Here is a 16,705-nt window from a genome sequence, read left to right as displayed (position 1 = left end):
GGCAAGTCACAAACATTCAAACCCCGTTTCCACAACCGAAAACGGCGCCAAAACCTGGGTACTCATTGGTGTGTTGGCGGATTCCGTGAGCCTGCAGGCTCTGCAGAAGTGGACGCGGAACTAGTCAGGTTCGTGCCTAAAGAGTGAGAGTGGAGAACCGCTGGAGAGCCCACCCGCTGAGCCTCTAGGCCCCGCCCCCAGCCCCCTCTCCCCGCCCCCCCCCCCCGCTAGGCGCTGCAGGGTGTCCGTGGTCGGCCGAGGGACGGTCATCGGCTCCTGGACCTAGTGTCCCCGGTCTGTGAGGCCATGTGATGGACCATAAGTGCCAAGAGCTGCCTAGACGCCCGCCCCAGCCGGTGAGCTTGCAGAGTCTCGGATAAAGGGACAGTCTTCCGTTGAGCCTGCTGTACTTCCGGGGCTGCCACTTTCACTTTCTCTTCCGGGGATGCAGCCCGCTCTGTCTTCCGGGTAGCGCGAGCCGCGGGGCTGGAGTTCCGGACGCTGGGGTGCCCGCGCCGGCTGGCCTCCTTCTGTCCGTCGCTTTTGGGTCGTGGTTACCCACTGCCCACTGCGGACTTGGCGCCAGGGCCTTCTTCGCTTTCTGTGTTCCTCGCGGGGGCCCCACCGCTTACCAATGCCTGGCCTTGGGCCCAGGGCAGTGTGATGCTGCCCGTGTGCTCCCCGGGGTATCTCTTGGGCCACGCGCGAGGCCGGCTAGGGCTGAATCGCTGCTGTCCTCCCGCCCTCTCCCAGGTGACCCCAAGGTAGCATTTCCCGAGAGCAGCAGCCCTTTGTGAGGGGATGGGCGCAGCCAGGCCAGATGGACGAGAAGACCAAGAAAGGTGGGCACCGACTGGAGCTGGTGGAAGTGGGCCCTGGGTTGGGTCAGTGCTGGGGTCAGAGACTCAGTGGATATAGAATATCGAACCTGGAGAGCTCCTGATTGTTAGGGAAACAGACTTCAGTTGACCAGAGTAAGGCGGGGAGGGAACACTATGTGCCTTTGTCCGTTGCCCTTCCACCCAGATTCGGAGGAACACTTATAGTGTTACTGTCCTGTTTGCTGGAAACCCTGCCCTAATAAAACCAAGCCCAAGGCTCTGGGCCACCTTTAGTGACCTCTCCCATTTCCTTGCATTCACTCCCACCAGCCTCCTCTGTTCTGTCCACTATGAACCCGGGGCTTCATGGCATGCTAGTCAAGTGCTCTGTAGCTGAGATATGCCTCAAGTCCTTGGCTTTTTTTTTTTGTCCAGATTCAGCCACTTCTTGCCCAAGGCCTTTGCCCATTCTCTGGCCTCTTGATACAATCTTCCTTATTGAGCAATCCCTCATTCAGGCCTCAGTTTCCCTTACTTCCTAGAGGTTTCTCCTGACCTCCTTATTATTGCTGGAATGGAGCACAGCCAGATTATCTTGTCAAATTTTAAAATAGGGGTTTTTGAAAAGGACCCTATTAATCATAACCTCTGTTAGACTCCACTTGCTGGACATACAATAGAGTTCAAGAAATGCCTGTCAGATAAATGAAAGTGTGGGGGACTCTGTGAGCATGAGGGGAAAAGGGCACCCCATGAGTCCAGGGTGCAGGGGAGTGAGGACTGAAAAAGCACCCCTTCCCCCCTAAAAAAAAAAAGGACTTCAAATAGCCAGGTGCAGAAGGTAACTCAATAGGGAAACAGGACAAAGCATGCTCCAAGGTCAATCTCTCCAGCCTCCCTAAGTAAACCAGTGCTAACCTGCTTGCTCTGTGTTGATCTGCAGCAGAGGAGATGGCCCTGAGCCTCGCCCGGGCAGTGGCCGGTGGAGATGAACAGTCTGCTATGAAGTATGCCACCTGGCTGGCAGAGCAGAGGGTGCCCCTCAGGGTGCAAGTAAAGCCCGAGGTCTCCTCAACACAAGACATCAGGTGAGTGAGACTCACATTAAAGGGGCCTGGAGGCTTCCTGGAGCTCTGTGGAGCCTGCAGTGCTGTGGATCAAACCCATGGCCTCACTGGCGGGTCCTCCCGTAGGATCTGAGCCTCAAGCCCTAGCTGCTATTCGGCTGTGGGCTGTCGGGTAGACAGGGTTTCTCTGTAACAGCCCTGGCTGGCCTGGAACTAGCTCTTGTAAACCAGGCTGGCCTTGAACTCACAGAGATCCTCCTGTCTCTGCCTCCCAAGTGGTGGGATTAAAGGCCTGCGCCACCGCTGCCAGCAGGTTTGTTTTTTTTTTAAAGGGGACCTTGCACAATGGTGTCACCCTTGCCCAGGGGTCATGCAGATCTTCCCTCTGTCGTTCCAGTTTTAGTGTCTGTGCGCCAAAGCAAGAACGGGGTTCATTCTCTTAGGTGTATAGAAGGCGGAGAGCTTCCAGGAGACAGTTGTCTCCTTCCCACTGTTGAATCTGGAGATGAACTCAGGTCAACAGGATGCACAGCAAGGGCGTTTATCCACCGAGTCATCTTCCCAACCTTTATTTTTTATTTATTTTAATTTATATTTTGTTTTTAGAGATCAAGACTTTCTCCATAGTCCAAGTTAGCCTATATATCACTGTGTAGCCCAGGCTAGCCTTCAACTTAAGACAGTTCTGTCTCCAGAGTATTAGAATTACTGGTGCTCACTACCAGACCTGGTAAGATAGTAACTTTAGGTTTTATTTTGTTACTATAAGGCTTCCATAATTTGTTTAGCCTCTATTGCAGTGGTTCTCAACACGACCTAATGCTGGGACTCTAATACAGTTCTTCATGTTGTGGTGACTTCCAACCATAGAACTGTTTTTGTTGCTACTTCACAGCTGTGATTTTGCGATTATGTATTATAATGTAAATATCTGTGTTTTCTGATGGTCTTTGGTGGCCCTACTCCCCAAAGGGATCACGACCCATAGAACTGCTGTTCTATGGGGTTACTAGTATTGTAATTATGGAATTGTTCACTGGAATGAGCATTGCAATTTAAAACACGTGTATGTTTCTAAACTCCTAAGATAATTTGAAGGTTAGACTCTGTTCTGAGCTGGGTGTGGTGATGCATTTAGGTGATAGAACAGGAGGAGTAGAAGTTTCAGAGCCAATGTGAATACACAAAACTATATCTCACAAGAACACCGAAACAAACAACAAAAAACTATGAGAACGTGAACAGAAAACTTGGAGTCTTTTGTATGTCTGTTTATTTCTGGGTTTGTTAGTTTGTTGTGTTTTTCAAGACAGGGTTTCTCTGTGTAGCCCTAGCTGCCCTGGACCCACTCTGTAGACCAGGCTGGCTCAAACTCAGAGAGATCCACCTGTTTCTTCCTCCCGAGTGTTGGGATTAAAGGCATGAGCTACCACCACCATGGAATTATTTCTGTTTTTTACTAATGGTTGGTATCAAAATCATTTTCCTACCCCAGGCGTGTGGGACATGCCTGCAATCCCAGCATTTAAGAGACAGGTGGATATCTGAGTTAGAGGCAGGAACTGATGCAGATAGCATGGAGGAGTGCTTCTTACTGACTTGATCCCGATTGCTCCTATTGCTTCTTAATACAACCCAGGACCACTGCCCCGAGGTGGCAGTGCCTACAACAGGGCTGGAGAGTTGGCTCAGCAGTTACAAGTGTTTGCTGCTCTTATGGAAGACCTAGGTTTGGTTCTCAGCCCCCACATGGTGGCTCTATTCTCTTTGTATTTGACATCGTTTTTTGCCTGGCACAGGTACTAGGCACACAAGTGGTACGCATATGTACTGACAGGCAAACCCTCATACACATGAAATAAGGTAAATTTTTTAAAAAATTGATGTTTAAAAAAGGAAAGAAAATGCCCCACAGGCTTGCTTATATACCAGTTTGATGGAAGCATTTTTTTTTCAATTAATATTTTCTCTTTTAACTTGTACATGTTGACAGAAATCTAACCAGCCCACAGCACCTGCACACATGCAGGCATGAGCATTCCCATGCTGGTAACCCAAATCCATGCCTCTCTTTCTTTCCCACAGGCTGTGTGTGAGTGTGGAGGATGCCTACATGCACACCGTCACCATCTGGCTCACAGTGCGCCCTGATATGACAGTGGCCTCCCTCAAGGACATGGTGAGTGTGGGGCTGGAGGCAGGTGGGCTCTTCTCTACTCTCCTCATCCTCTCTGTGTGCCTCCCACCCCATATTTTTGCTGTGGTCAAACACCTGCTAGAAACAGCTTGAGGAGAGGGTGTTTTGGCTCACAGCTCAGAGCACATGTGCATCATGGGAAGGAGTGGTTGGTGTTCGAGAGACTCCGTCGAGGGGCCAGGAGCTCACAGCTGCGGCTAGTTTTCCAACTCTTTTAGAGCTTTTTATCCTACTTTATGTGTATGAATGCTTGTCTGCATGTGTGTATTGCATCATGTGTCTGTCTGTTGGATCCCCTGGAACTGGGTTATGTATGATTGTGAGCCACCATGTGGGTGGTGAGAATTGAACTGGATCCTCTGTAAGAGCAACAAATTCTCCTAACCACTAACCATCTCTCCAGCCCTCCTGTCTCACCTTTTGTAAATATGAGGTTTCACTATATAACCCTGGGTGGTCTGACACTCATTTTGTAGACAGACTGGCCTTGAGGTGACAGAGATCAAAGGTGTGCGCCTGCCACCATGCCTGGCCTTGGTTGTGGATTTTCATATGGTCAGGCAGGGAGCCGAGAACTAGGGCGAAAGCAGGGTAGGCTCTAACCCTCAGAGCCAGCCTTCGGTGGCCCACGATGACAGCCAGAGCTTCCACAGTTTCAGGAGCATCATCCCCAACTTGGATCAAGTGTTCAGATATGAGTGTGGCAGTAGATATTTTACTCTGAAACTATAACTGCCCCCTCCAACAGGTATTTCTAGATTATGGCTTTCCACCCAGCCTGCAGCAGTGGGTGGTTGGACAGAGGCTGGCACGAGACCAGGAGACCCTGCATTCACATGGTGTTCGGCGGAACGGAGACAGCGCCTACCTCTACCTGCTGTCTGCCTGCAACACCTCCCTCAACCCTCAGGAGCTGCAGCGGCAGCGGCAGCTTCGCATGTTGGAAGGTGAAGCTCTCTCTGAGGGATGCGCTGGAGGGCCCTGTCCATGCAGAGGGTGTCAGACGGGAGAGCGTTTGTGTAGAGCGCTCAAGCGGGGCTGGCAGGAGGAGAGGGGCTGTGTGACCCCGAGCACGGTCCCCGTGTTTCTGTTTGTGTGTGGGGGGAATGTAGCTAGGGTTTAGTATGCTTGTCTGTACTGCAGTATTTCAGACCCGTAGAAAAGTTTCACAGTTGTTTAGAGAGACGTTTTTCTTCTTTAACTTTACCCCTGGTGCAGAATCTCAGGAAATGAGATCTTCCTCCCCCGATACTTATGCAGTTTTTAAAAAAAGGCCATTCTTCTGAACAACTCTTCAGCGCAGGAAATTAGCATCTATGAAGTGCAGTGGGTTTTGTTTGTTTTTGTTTGTTTTTTTTGTTTGTTTTTCGAGTCAGGGTTTCTCTTGTTTTTGTTTTGATACAGGGTTTTTTGTTTAGCCCTGGCTGTTCTATAACCCTTCCAAGTCCACTGCTGCCCAGCTTTTTTTTTTTTTTAATTTTTAAATAACACTTATTGGGCCAGGCATAGTGGCACACACTTTTTGTTTTTCGTTTTTTTGTGTGTGTGTGTGGTGTTTTTTTTTTTTGTTTGTTTTGTTTTGGTTTTGGTTTTTTTGAGACAGGGTTTCTCTGTAGTTTTGGAGCCTGCCCTGGAACTTGCTCTGTAGACCAGACTGGCCTCAACCTCACAGAGATAGATCTGCCTGCCTCTGCCTCCTGAGTGCTGGGATTAAAGGTGTGGGCCACCACCGCCCAGTTTGGCATACACTTTTAATCCCAGCACTTGAGAGGTAGAGGCAGGCAGATCTCTTAAGTTCAAGACCAGCCAGGAATACAGATTGAGTTCCAGGACAGCCAGAACTATATGAGAAACCCTGTCTTAAAACAGTAAAACAACCCCCCACAAAGTAAGTCAATAATTTAAAAATTACATTATTTATGCATGTAGCTGTACACATGCCGTGTATGCATACATACATGTGGAGGGAAGAGGACAACTTGCAGGAGTCAGTTCCCTCCCCGTTCTATGGCCCAAGGGCTTACATCAGGCTCGGTGGTGAGCACCGCTGCTGACTGAATCCTCTCTCTGGCTGACACTGGCACGGTGCAGCCACTCTCATTTGGGTTTTGTCAGCTGTGCAACCAGTGTCCTTGGTGGCGCTGCCACGTCTCAGCCCCTCCCAGTCCTGGTCCCCTCTGGTCCCTCGTTGCCCTCCTGACTGGATGTTCAGGTCTTTTTCTTCTTGGTGGGCATTTCAACATGGTGGAGGCAGCTCTTCCTCTCAAAAGGGAGGGTGGTCATGATGGTCCAGTTAGAGGTGAGGCAAAGCCTTGGTCTTGGGGTATCCTGGATACCCACCTTCAGGAAGAGAGTTGTCAGGTGACTCAGGGTGGGGTGTGCCTACCTGCTTCAGCGTGTGGATACCTGGGCAGCCTGGATGCACACACACTCCTTCTGCAGATTTGGGCTTCAAGGACCTCACCCTGCAGCCACGGGGCCCCTTGGAGCCCGTCCTTCCCAAGCTCAGGCCCCACCAGGAGCCGGCGCAGCCAGATGCAGCCCCAGAGTCGCCACCGGTAAGCACCTTACTTGATGTGTGCCTTGTCTTCTCTGTCCAACCCAGCCGAGCTCACACCCCCTCTGCATCCAGGTGGGCTGGCAGTGCCCTGGCTGCACTTTCATCAACAAACCCACACGGCCTGGGTGTGAAATGTGCTGTCGTGCAAGGCCTGAAACCTACCAGATACCTGCCTCGTACCAGCCGGATGAGGAGGAGCGGGCACGCCTGGCTGGTGAGGAGGAGGCGCTGCGCCAGTACCAGCAGGTGGGCACACGGGTCTAGGGGCAGACATCTGCAGGCTGGTGGAGGAAGGCCTAAGCCAGAAAGGGAACCACCTGCAAACTGCTGTGTCCCTGGCTACTGCCAGTCCCCTCTCGAACCATAACCTTGCCCTTGACTGAGAGCTGCCTCTCTCCGACGCCAGTTCTGTGGCTGAGACTCGCTCCTCACTTGTTCTGAATCCTCACTTTGCCATGCCCACCGCCCATGTATATGAGCATTCTGGCTGTGCCAACAATACTTCTATCTGCGACCCTAACTCTGCTATGCTATGCCCAAACCTCAGCCCATGGCCTGTAACCTCATCTTGGCTCCCACTCTACCCCTCCTCTTTTCCCTTCCTCTCTCATGGACTGTCTTCCTGTGCCCCTTGGGAGTAACTCTGTCCTCTCTCACTTCCCCAGAGTAGTCAGACAGTTCCCACCACAGACACAATCCACAGGCACCCAACTCTGGTACTCCCTGCTCCAAGAGCATCTTCTTCCCCCACCTCAGTTCCTTTGGATTCAGTGCAGCCTCCCAACCTTGACCATGACCCCAGCCTTAGCCATGCCTTCCCTGCAGCCCGGCTCTCCCTCCACCACTGCTCCAGCCCCACCCTGCTTACCCAGAATTTGATCCCTGTGGACCCTCTACTCCCCCTTCTACCCTGAGCCTCTTCTTTCTATACCTCCCTTGTCCCTCACCTAGCTTCCTACTCTGCTGTAGCCCCACCCTGGCTGTCTTGGCCTGCCCATAGTCCCAGCCCACCACCGCCTTGCTGCCCCCCCATACTACCCTAGCCTTGTCCCACTTCCTACCTGACCAACTGAGACCCTGACCCACCCGGTGGCCCTGCCCTGCCCATGTGCCCAGCGGAAGCAGCAGCAGCAGGAGGGGAACTACCTGCAGCACGTGCAGCTGGAGCAGAGGAGCCTGGTGCTGAACACTGAGCCTGCTGAGTGCCCTGTGTGCTACTCAGTGCTGGCGCCCGGCGAGGCCGTGGTGCTGCGTGAGTGTCTGCACACCTTCTGCAGGTGCGGCCCAACTCCCGCTAGGCGCAGTGCTTACCAAAGCCACAGTGAAAGTGTGTGTGGCCTTGTTCTTTATCTCCTTGGATGCCCACAAAACGCCATTTATGTATGAGGTGTTGTGGCTCGTGCCTGGAATACCAGCACTCAGGAAGTGGAGGCGAGAGGATGAGAAGTTCAAGAATAGCTTCAACAGTATAGCGAGTTCAAGGCCAGCCAGGGCTACTTGAGGCTTTGTTTCAAAAATCCAAAGAAAAAGGAAAGGGGGACAGACAATCCAAGCATCCATGTTGTCAAGGCTACACAGCTTGTAAGAAGCTCAGAAATGAGACAAGCATTCTGGCTCCAGAGGCACTGCCCTTCCTCACTACCGGTTACTGCCCTGGTATATGTAAAGACATTTGGGCCAAGCTCTGACACCGCACAGCATTCTGTTCTGTAGTGTATTCAGTCTTCCCTTTGGGTCTCTGTGCAGCCCTTCTACCCGTGAGCTGGGAAAATATGTTCATTCACCATAATGGGCCCTGATGGACTGCCCTGTCTAGCCTATGTGCCGGGTGTGTGTGTGTCAATGTTAATGTTTACAATGCCACATGCAAGTAACTAGGTTGAGAGCCTTGCTCAAGTGTGGCAGAGCTGGCAGCCCCTGAGGAAGTCATGCTGGAGCAGAGGCTGGAAAGTTGTCTGTCTGAAAATGTCAGGGAGCAGAGTGGAGGTGGGGGTGGTGGGACAGGATAGTTGAGCCTGTGCGGGTGACAAGCTGTAGCAGCCCTGTTCCTCTTTGGGTGGTACCACTGTAGTGCTGAGAGTCAGCATTTGCACCAGCTAGAGAGACAGGGACCAAGGAGGAGGTTACTGCAGTCACCTGGGCAGGCATGCCAGTGCCCTAGATCAGAGAGGCAGGGATGGTGGCATGGATAGAAGTGAGGCTTTGGTAATGGGTTGAAGAGAGGGATGGGAAGGAAGGGCCCTGGGATTAGGCCCTACCATCTGAGGGCTGGAGTCCCTGTGGGGCGTTGAAATGAGCCTAACTGGCACCCTCTCCTCTCCAGGGAGTGCCTGCAGGGCACCATCCGAAACAGTCAGGAGGCGGAGGTATCCTGCCCCTTCATTGACAGCACCTACTCGTGCCCTGGCAAGCTGCTGGAGAGGGAGATCCGGGCGGTAAGGCCACGGGGTGGGAGGGATTCTGAGTCCCGGGAGCTGGCCCTGAGCTGGCAGCAGGCACAGGAGCATAGACCGCCTGCATCCCAAGAGGGTCATTCGGAGTGCCTGGGGCCCAAGCAGGGCAGCATTGGAGAGTGGGGAAGAAACCTCACCAGTGTGGCAAGGGCTAGAGGGGTTCGGGTGGGTGGGAGCTGTGGCTACAGCCTGGCCGTGTAACCTCACTCAGCCTCTGTTCTGTCCTTGGCCAGCACCAAAGATGGCGTCTGCTAATGTGCTCAGGCCTGTGCAGCTGCTGTGTCAGCTGCTTTTGCTTTCTAACGGTCACTCCAGACCTGGTGCCTTAGAGCGCTCTGGTTTGTGAATTGCAAAGTAGTGCTCCCATGTGGATGGAGCTGGGTCTCTGTGCTTCAGAATCAGCTCCTGGCTTGTCTGCTCAGTGATGAGTATGGGATGGTTCACCATGGCCTTGCCCAGGAGAACTGTTTACTTCAGTCCCCTCTGTAAACAGGCCGCCCAGGCCTGGCCTATGGCAGTGGTTAGGGGTCAGTGTTGCAAACACAACTCCATGTAGACTGCTTTGTTGTAATCCTGGTGACTGGTGTAAATCATATGCTTAGGCCCATGTTCCCTGTGGGGGCCAGCAGAACAGTGAACTGACATTCTGTGGTAATATGGTCATTCAGGGATAACAATGGGAGCAGAATTGGCATGGCAGTCCACACTGTCACCCCAGCACTGCTGAGGCGTCAGGACAAAGTTTAGAGCTGCTGGGTAGAGCACTTGTCGAGCAAGCACAGCACCTGGGTTTGACAGAGAAACAGGATCACAGTGGCCAGGGTCCAGATGGGAGACCAACCAACCAAACGTTGGGCGCCAATTGAAGGCATAAGTTGCAAACAATGCCACACCAGTTTGGAATTATGATTAATAGGGTGGTATTTATTTAAAGGGGAAAAAACTTACAGATCACCGTCCCAGACAACAGCCCAACCAGGAAGGGAGTCTAGTCGCCAGTGGAGCAGGAAGTGAGAGAGAGGAGAGGGAAGTGGCTGCTTTTTTAAAGGGAGAGAGACCACGCCCCAATGGGCTGGTATCTCAGCAGCTATAGGCTGGAGGAGTGGAAGGGGCTGCTTTTTTAAAGGGAGAGAGACCACGCCCCAATGGGCTGGTATCTCAGCAGCTATAGGCTGGAGGAGCGGAAGGACCTCCCGCAACACCAGGCATGCACAGATCCCCCTTCTTCCCATTGCTCCTGCCTCTGACCGTGTTTCTCCTGGAGCACCTCAAAACTTTACCAAATGTTTCTCAAGCTCAAGGGGCTCTGCTGAGGTGGGAAGGGGATCTGAGAGAGTAGAACTTGGAGAATTTCAGTTTTATATTCAAAGCAGCTTTTACCTTGTCCATGGGCTTCTGAGTGGGTAAGCTCCTGGGCCTTGTTGAGGTATCTGACCATGCTCTGGAGAGAAGGCCGCCCTGCTAAAGGCCATATTCACCCAAGGGGCTGCATGCGAACACCGAGAAGTCCTCAGGTCCTTACTCAATCTTCAGGTGTGGTAGTGAGGAGGCAGGTGTCAGCAGAATGACATGGTGATGATAGTTCTGTTAAGTGGCAGAGAATAGCCAGGGGGCAGCACATGTCTTTAATCCCATCACTCAGGAGGCAGAGACAAATTAATCTCTGAGTTCCAGGACAGCCAGGACTACATAGAGAAATCCTATCTCAAAACAAACAAACAAAAGGGTGGTAGAAAATAAGAGAAATGAAAGAAAAAGCAGCCCCAACTCTGCAGGCCCTAGCATTTTGTCTTATTTCCTTCTTTCTCAGCAGATAACATTTTGTTGTTTTTCTGGGTTGTTTGGTTTTTTTTGTGTGTGTGTGTTTTTTTTTTTTTGAGACAGGGTCTCACTATGTAGTCTTAGCTGGCCTGTCTCACAGGATCCACCTAATGCTGCCTTCTGAATGCTGGGGCTAAAGGCATGTACTACTGTTCCCAGATATGTATGTGTGTGTGTGTGTGTGTGTGTATACACACATAAATACATGCATACACATATACATAATTATTTTTTTAAAATTAAATTTATTTATGTGTGTATCAATATGAGTGTGCAACACACAGCATATGTTTGGAGCTCAGAGGACAACTGGTCAGAATCAATTCTGTCTTTTCAACCATGTGGATCTCAGAGATCAAATTCGGGTTGGTAGGTTCTGCAGCAAACACCCTTGCCTATTGTGCCATTTCTTTGGTCCCAGGCAGTATTTTCAAGGTAAAGATCATTCACTGTTACTCACACATGAGAATGGGCCCCTTACAGGTGTAAAGGTCTGTGAGTTTTGCTTACACTAAGCAACCACCCAGCTAAGATGCAGAACAAAGGCCTGACTCCCCGTCACTGACTTGCTGTTTGCCACTACTTAAGGAGCGGTTCAGCTCTCTCTGGCTTACCTTGTCCTGTCTCTCCTCAGCAGTTCAGCCTTCCCTGCTAGGAAGTGCAGCCTCCTAGAATACTGCCTGGGGACTCTCCCATGTGAAACAGACTTACAGGGTGTGGAGGGCACCAGAAGATGGTTAAGTCTGGGACATTGCCACATTGTTTGCAGAGTGCAGTGTACCTGGATCCTGATTTGTCTTTGAGACTAGCTCTTGCTGTTTCCTACAGGGTGGCTTTGAACTCTAGTGATCCTTCTGCTTCAGTCTTCAAAATACTGGGATTTAATGGCTTGTGCCACTATGCTGGCCAGCTCTTGGGAATTCAAGGCCAGCCTTAATTACATAAACCCTATCTCAAAAAGGGGGGGGGGGGGCATCGGACTAGGTTTAGGTGCTGGGTTTCCTGGGAGTATTTGATAGGGGAAGAGCATCTGCTGGTATTCTGAACTCCCAACAACAAAGCCATGTTTGTGCAGCTCCTGTCCCCCGAGGACTACCAGCGCTTCCTAGATCTGGGCGTGTCTATCGCGGAGAACCGCAGCACCTTGAGCTACCACTGCAAGACCCCTGACTGCAGGGGCTGGTGCTTCTTTGAGGATGATGTCAACGAGTTCGCCTGTCCTGTATGCTCCCATGTCAACTGTCTGCTCTGTAAGGTGAGACAGGGCCCACGTGGCCTCTTGCCTTCATCTGGCTAGGGCTTGCTGTGACTGGCTACAGCAACTGCAGAGGCTACAGTCCGGGCACAGGGGAGCGCTGTTTTAGGGTTATAGAGCCTATCAGCACTAAAAAGCAAATAGGAAGCTGGGCGATGGTGGCGCACGCCTTTAATCCCAGCACTTGGGAGGCAGAGGCAGGCGGATCTCTGTGAGTTCGAGACCAGCCTGGTCTACAGAGCTAGTTCCAGGACAGGCTCCAAAGCCACAGAGAAACCCTGTCTCGAAAAAAAAAAAAAAAAAAGCAAATAGGATTTATATTAGGCTCCTTGATGACCCTGGCTCCGCCTCCCTGGACCATGTGGGTTCTGTAAAATGGGTATAAGTTTTGTAAGTGAGGGCTTCCACTGATGGCACTCAGAGGCACTCAGTGCCAGTGGTGGGCCTCTTCTGCCGCTTCCAGTGCAAGCCCCAGGGGAAACGTCTCACTCAGAGCCCCTTGTCCTGCAGGCCATCCATGAGGGCATGAATTGCAAGGAGTATCAGGACGACTTGGCCCTTCGGGCTCAGAATGATGTGGCTGCCCGGCAGACAACGGAGATGCTAAGGGTAAGTCAGGGTCTTAGCGAGGGCCTAGGGACCTATGTTCTAGATGCTTCTTGGGAAGGACTAAGTTCACATATTCTTAGAGGTTTACCCACTCTTCTGGTTGCACCATTTCAGTGTGACTTCCAGTAGGGTGTCAGGTGTAGAGCTGCAGGAAGAGTCTGGGTTGGGAGTCCTCAGGGACAGAGGAGCAGCTAGCCATGCCAGGCTCGGAGGGAGGGTACACTGCAGAGGGCAGGGCCAGGGTCTCAGTAGCTACCCTTCCCAGGTGATGTTGCAGCAGGGTGAGGCGATGTACTGCCCACAGTGCCGGATTGTGGTGCAGAAGAAGGACGGCTGTGACTGGATCCGCTGCACTGTCTGCCACACTGAGATCTGCTGGGTCACCAAGGGTCCACGCTGGGGACCTGGGGTGAGTCTTCAGGGTACTGGAGGGTTGAGGGTGCTATAGTTACTGGAGTGGGACTCAAAAGTTCCAGCCATCAACAAAGTTATTTGAGGCAGGGTCTCAGTATGTAGCCCTGGCTGACCTGCAACTCACTATGTAGACCAGCCTGCCCTCCAATTTAGAGAGCTGGCTGGCTCTGCCTCCCAAGTGCTTAAAGGTGTGTGCCACGGAGCCTGGCTTAATATTATGTTGTATTTGTCTGTGCACCTCTGTGTGAGAGAGGGGGAGGGAAGGAGGTGGGGATTACGCCCAGTGTTCATGTGGAGGTCAGGACAGCTCAGTGGAGTTCGTCCTCTCCTTCCGTCTTGATGGTGTCAGCAGTCTTGTGTGGCGAGACCTTTGATCTGCTGCGCCATCTCACCAGCTCAGGGGAAGATTTCGTTTCTTTTTAGTTTTTGTTGTTTTTCCAAAACAGGGTTTCTATGTGTAGCTCTGGCTGTTCTAGAACTCACTCTGTAGCCCAGGCTGGCCTCTAGCTCACAGAGATCCACCTCTCTCTGCCTCCTGACTGCTTTATTTCCAGCTGATTTTCTTCTTTCCCTCTTAGATTGTTTCTCACTCTGTAGCCTGGGCTGGCTTGGAATTTGTGGCAGTTCTCCTGCCTCAGCCTCCTGGTGGAGATTATAGTATGTATCACCTTGCTGGACTTGAGGGCTAAGAATTTTTTTTTTTTTTCGAGACAGGGTTTCTCTGTAGTTTTGGAGCCTGTCCTGGAACTAGCTCTGTAGACCAGGCTGGTCTCGAACTCACAGAGATCCGCCTGCCTCTGCCTCCCGAGTGCTGGGATTAAAGGCGTGTGTCACCACCACCCGGCTAGGGCTAAGAATTTTTACATCTTAAGAATTTCTTTTAAATTATCAAAAGGCCACAGTAAATAGTCCTGAAGCCTGCCCATCCCAGCCTTTTGCCTCTTGGTCTGCAGCCATTGTGGTAGCAAGGCTTTCTGCTGTTCTGCTTGGAGGAGAGCAAGTCTGGGTCAGCATAGTTGGAAGGAGGATTGCAAGTCATTCCCTTTGGCACATATCTGCCACCTCTCAGCTTCAGATTTCTCCTCCATGGAGTGGAGACAGTGTCAGGGCCTGTCTCAAGTACAAGAGAAGTGTTCAGTGGGTGCCTGTCACAGGTTGAGTACCCTGTAGGTGGTGGCTGACAGTACTAGAGGTAGGTTGCTGGAGTCAGAGCTGGCATGGTTACTGGATGACTTAGAGACAAGTGGTGCAGAGAGAACTGGACTACTTCCCTCTACCCAGGTGCTGATCCACCTGCAGCTGCACCCCCTTCCTTCTCTGGCCTGGAGAGGAAGTCCATGGAGTTGAGAGGATGCTGAAGGGGTTGGGCTGGGGCTGAAAGGCTTTCATGATTGCCTCCTTCAGGTTGCTGAGGCAGGAGGGCTTCTGACAGCCACTTCGACCTTCAAATGGGCTCTGCCTTGGGCAGATGGAGTGACTTGGGGATAGCCTGTTTAACCACCCTGATACCTTCTTTTCTCTTCCTTCAGGGCCCAGGGGACACCAGTGGGGGCTGCCGCTGCCGGGTCAATGGAGTTCCTTGCCATCCTAGCTGTCAGAACTGCCACTGAGTCGAAGATGCTGGCCCTCAATATTGATCCAGAACCACATGTGTAGCAGCTAACAGCAGGACTGGGCCAGGGGTTTTAGCTCTGGTTTGAGAAGGCCCTGAGCTCTGCTGCAAGCCTGCTTGCTGTGTTACAAGAGCCCCAGCTGAGCTGGTGTCAGGTCAATCCTTCTGCCCGTGTTGCTCCACGGAGCTGACCAGACTATGGCCCTGAGCTAGATACCTTACCCTTACTAGCCACCAGCCTTAATTCAACACGGCCCTGGCCTAAGGCCTGGATGGCTAGTGTTCTGAGCCTCCAAGTGACTGCTCTCCCTCAGCATGCTTCCCGAGGACCCACAGCCTCATCCTTTGTCTTGCTGGCTTTCTGGGCACTTTTGCTGCTCTTGCTGTTGAAGGCCTGGCACCTCTTAGGGCTGCTATGAACTCAAGCAGGTAGATTGGTAGGTCAGAACACATAGCCCATGGGGTCCAGCTCTGCATCCCCCTTTGTTGAATAGTGAATTAAAGTTGTTTTCCAAGAAGGAAGGTGTGTTGTGCTTGAGGGAGCAAACGTCCTAGGCTGAATGCCATAGAGGCAGGATAGGGCTGGAGAAATGGCTCAGCGGTTAAGAGCACTGACTGCTCTTCCAGAGGTCCTGAGTTCAATTCCCAGCAACCACATGGTGGCTCACAGCCATCTATAATGAGACCCAGCACCCCCTTCTGGCATTCAAGCACACATGGAAGGAATGCTGTACACATAATAAATAAATAAATCTTAAAAAAAAAAAATTCAAGCACCCATAGAGGCAGGATAGTGAGCTCTGGGAGCTTGGAACAGCACCTAGAGGTGATCTGTTGGCCTGGGAGGTTGTGGGAATCAGGCTGGCTCAGCTCTGGCACCACCATGTCTAACTCCTGGGACAAGCATTGCTAGGGCCGATATTAGCCTGTACTGGCGAAATTTGCAGTTTAGAAGGGCTTGAAGGTGAGAGCCACAGAAACAGCTACAGACTGGGAGGAAAGGCTTGACTGTTCCCCCCTTCTCCTGGGCGTCTAACAAGCACTGCTGGAGGGGTCCATTCTACTTACAGTCGGCAGGAGGCGAGGCGCTGCTGCTACTGTCTGTTCTTGTGCTTTCCCTCCACTCTGACCCGTCCAGTCCCTCCTGAGACTGAGTACTGCTGTCATCCCACACTGATCCTAACAGCAGGCCGAGCACTTGTGGTCAAAGCCTCACTCCTGATGCTAGGCCATGCAGCTTTTCCAGGGCAGGTGTTTTCTAGCCCCTGGAATGTAGAGCCCTGGATAGACATCTAGTCTTGAGTAGGATCAAAACAGGAACCCAATGAGTGAGGATTTGCTTCTAGAAATAAGGTCTGGGTAACCCAGGTTGTTCTTGAATTCATGGTGATCTTCCTGCCTTGGCCTCCAGGGTGTTGGATTACAGGCATGCACCAGGCTTGGCCTGACCAAAACTCATTATATACGTGCCCTTCCTCCATTACCCAGTTACCCAAATCTCATTCATCCTTTGTGTTCAGTCCTTGAGTTTGAGGCTGACTTAGGCCATCTGTCACCCAGACTGCTCGTTAGCCCTCTACTATAAGCTACCAGAGGTTGGCCCCTGTTAACCCTTTGAGTCTCACCACTGCCATATCAGAGGGTATCAAAGGCTGGTGGCCTATTGTGGGAGAGCGAAGATCCACAAAGAATGCCTACACGCAGCACCGACTCCACGCTCCTGACTGGCCCCTCTGCAGGCAGAGGCAGAAAAGTAGAGACCCAGCTGCTGAGTACTCTTACTGCTGAGAGTGGAGCTGTTTAGAGGATAGACCGATGGTTCTCAACCTTCCTAATGCTGCGGTGACCCCAAACATAACATTTTCATTGCTACTTCAAAACTGTAATTTTACTTCT

The 16,705-nt window shown here is 51.8% G+C and overlaps 1 protein-coding gene across 3 annotated transcripts; it reads left to right on the top strand.

Annotated features, from left to right (window-relative positions):
• The first annotated feature begins 238 nt into the window (after positions 1-238).
• Positions 239-15,327, top strand: Rbck1 (RANBP2-type and C3HC4-type zinc finger containing 1). Of its 3 annotated transcripts, XM_075962495.1 has the most exons (13): positions 239-356; positions 754-842; positions 1,765-1,909; positions 3,974-4,067; positions 4,834-5,032; positions 6,528-6,643; positions 6,718-6,891; positions 7,762-7,922; positions 8,969-9,080; positions 11,995-12,174; positions 12,685-12,783; positions 13,049-13,192; positions 14,727-15,327. In XM_075962495.1, exons 2-13 carry the CDS (start codon positions 821-823, stop codon positions 14,805-14,807), a joined length of 1,527 nt encoding a protein of 508 aa, XP_075818610.1. In that variant the 5' UTR covers positions 239-356; positions 754-820; the 3' UTR covers positions 14,808-15,327. The 3 variants fall into 3 exon arrangements, with proteins under 3 accessions (XP_075818610.1, XP_075818609.1, XP_075818611.1); XM_075962494.1 differs by lacking the exon at positions 239-356 and having other exon boundaries at positions 460-842; XM_075962496.1 differs by lacking the exons at positions 239-356; positions 7,762-7,922 and having other exon boundaries at positions 477-842.
• The last annotated feature ends 1,378 nt before the right edge of the window (positions 15,328-16,705 follow it).

Source organism: Microtus pennsylvanicus, chromosome 2 (genome assembly GCF_037038515.1).
Source record: "Microtus pennsylvanicus isolate mMicPen1 chromosome 2, mMicPen1.hap1, whole genome shotgun sequence".
NCBI classification, from domain to species: Eukaryota; Metazoa; Chordata; class Mammalia; order Rodentia; family Cricetidae; genus Microtus; species Microtus pennsylvanicus.
Note: the sequence above shows the minus strand (reverse complement) of the source record. Positions and strands in the feature narration are given on the sequence as shown.

What these genes read in the sequence shown, in the direction of transcription:
- Rbck1 (XM_075962495.1), top strand. Translation starts at nt 821, where the DNA reads ATGGACGAGAAGACCAAGAAAG. An exon ending in GGACGAGAAGACCAAGAAAG is followed by an intron (nt 843 to 1,764) that starts GTGGGCACCGAC and finishes GTTGATCTGCAG; the next exon opens with CAGAGGAGATGGCCCTGAGC. An exon ending in GCAGCTTCGCATGTTGGAAG is followed by an intron (nt 5,033 to 6,527) that starts GTGAAGCTCTCT and finishes CTCCTTCTGCAG; the next exon opens with ATTTGGGCTTCAAGGACCTC.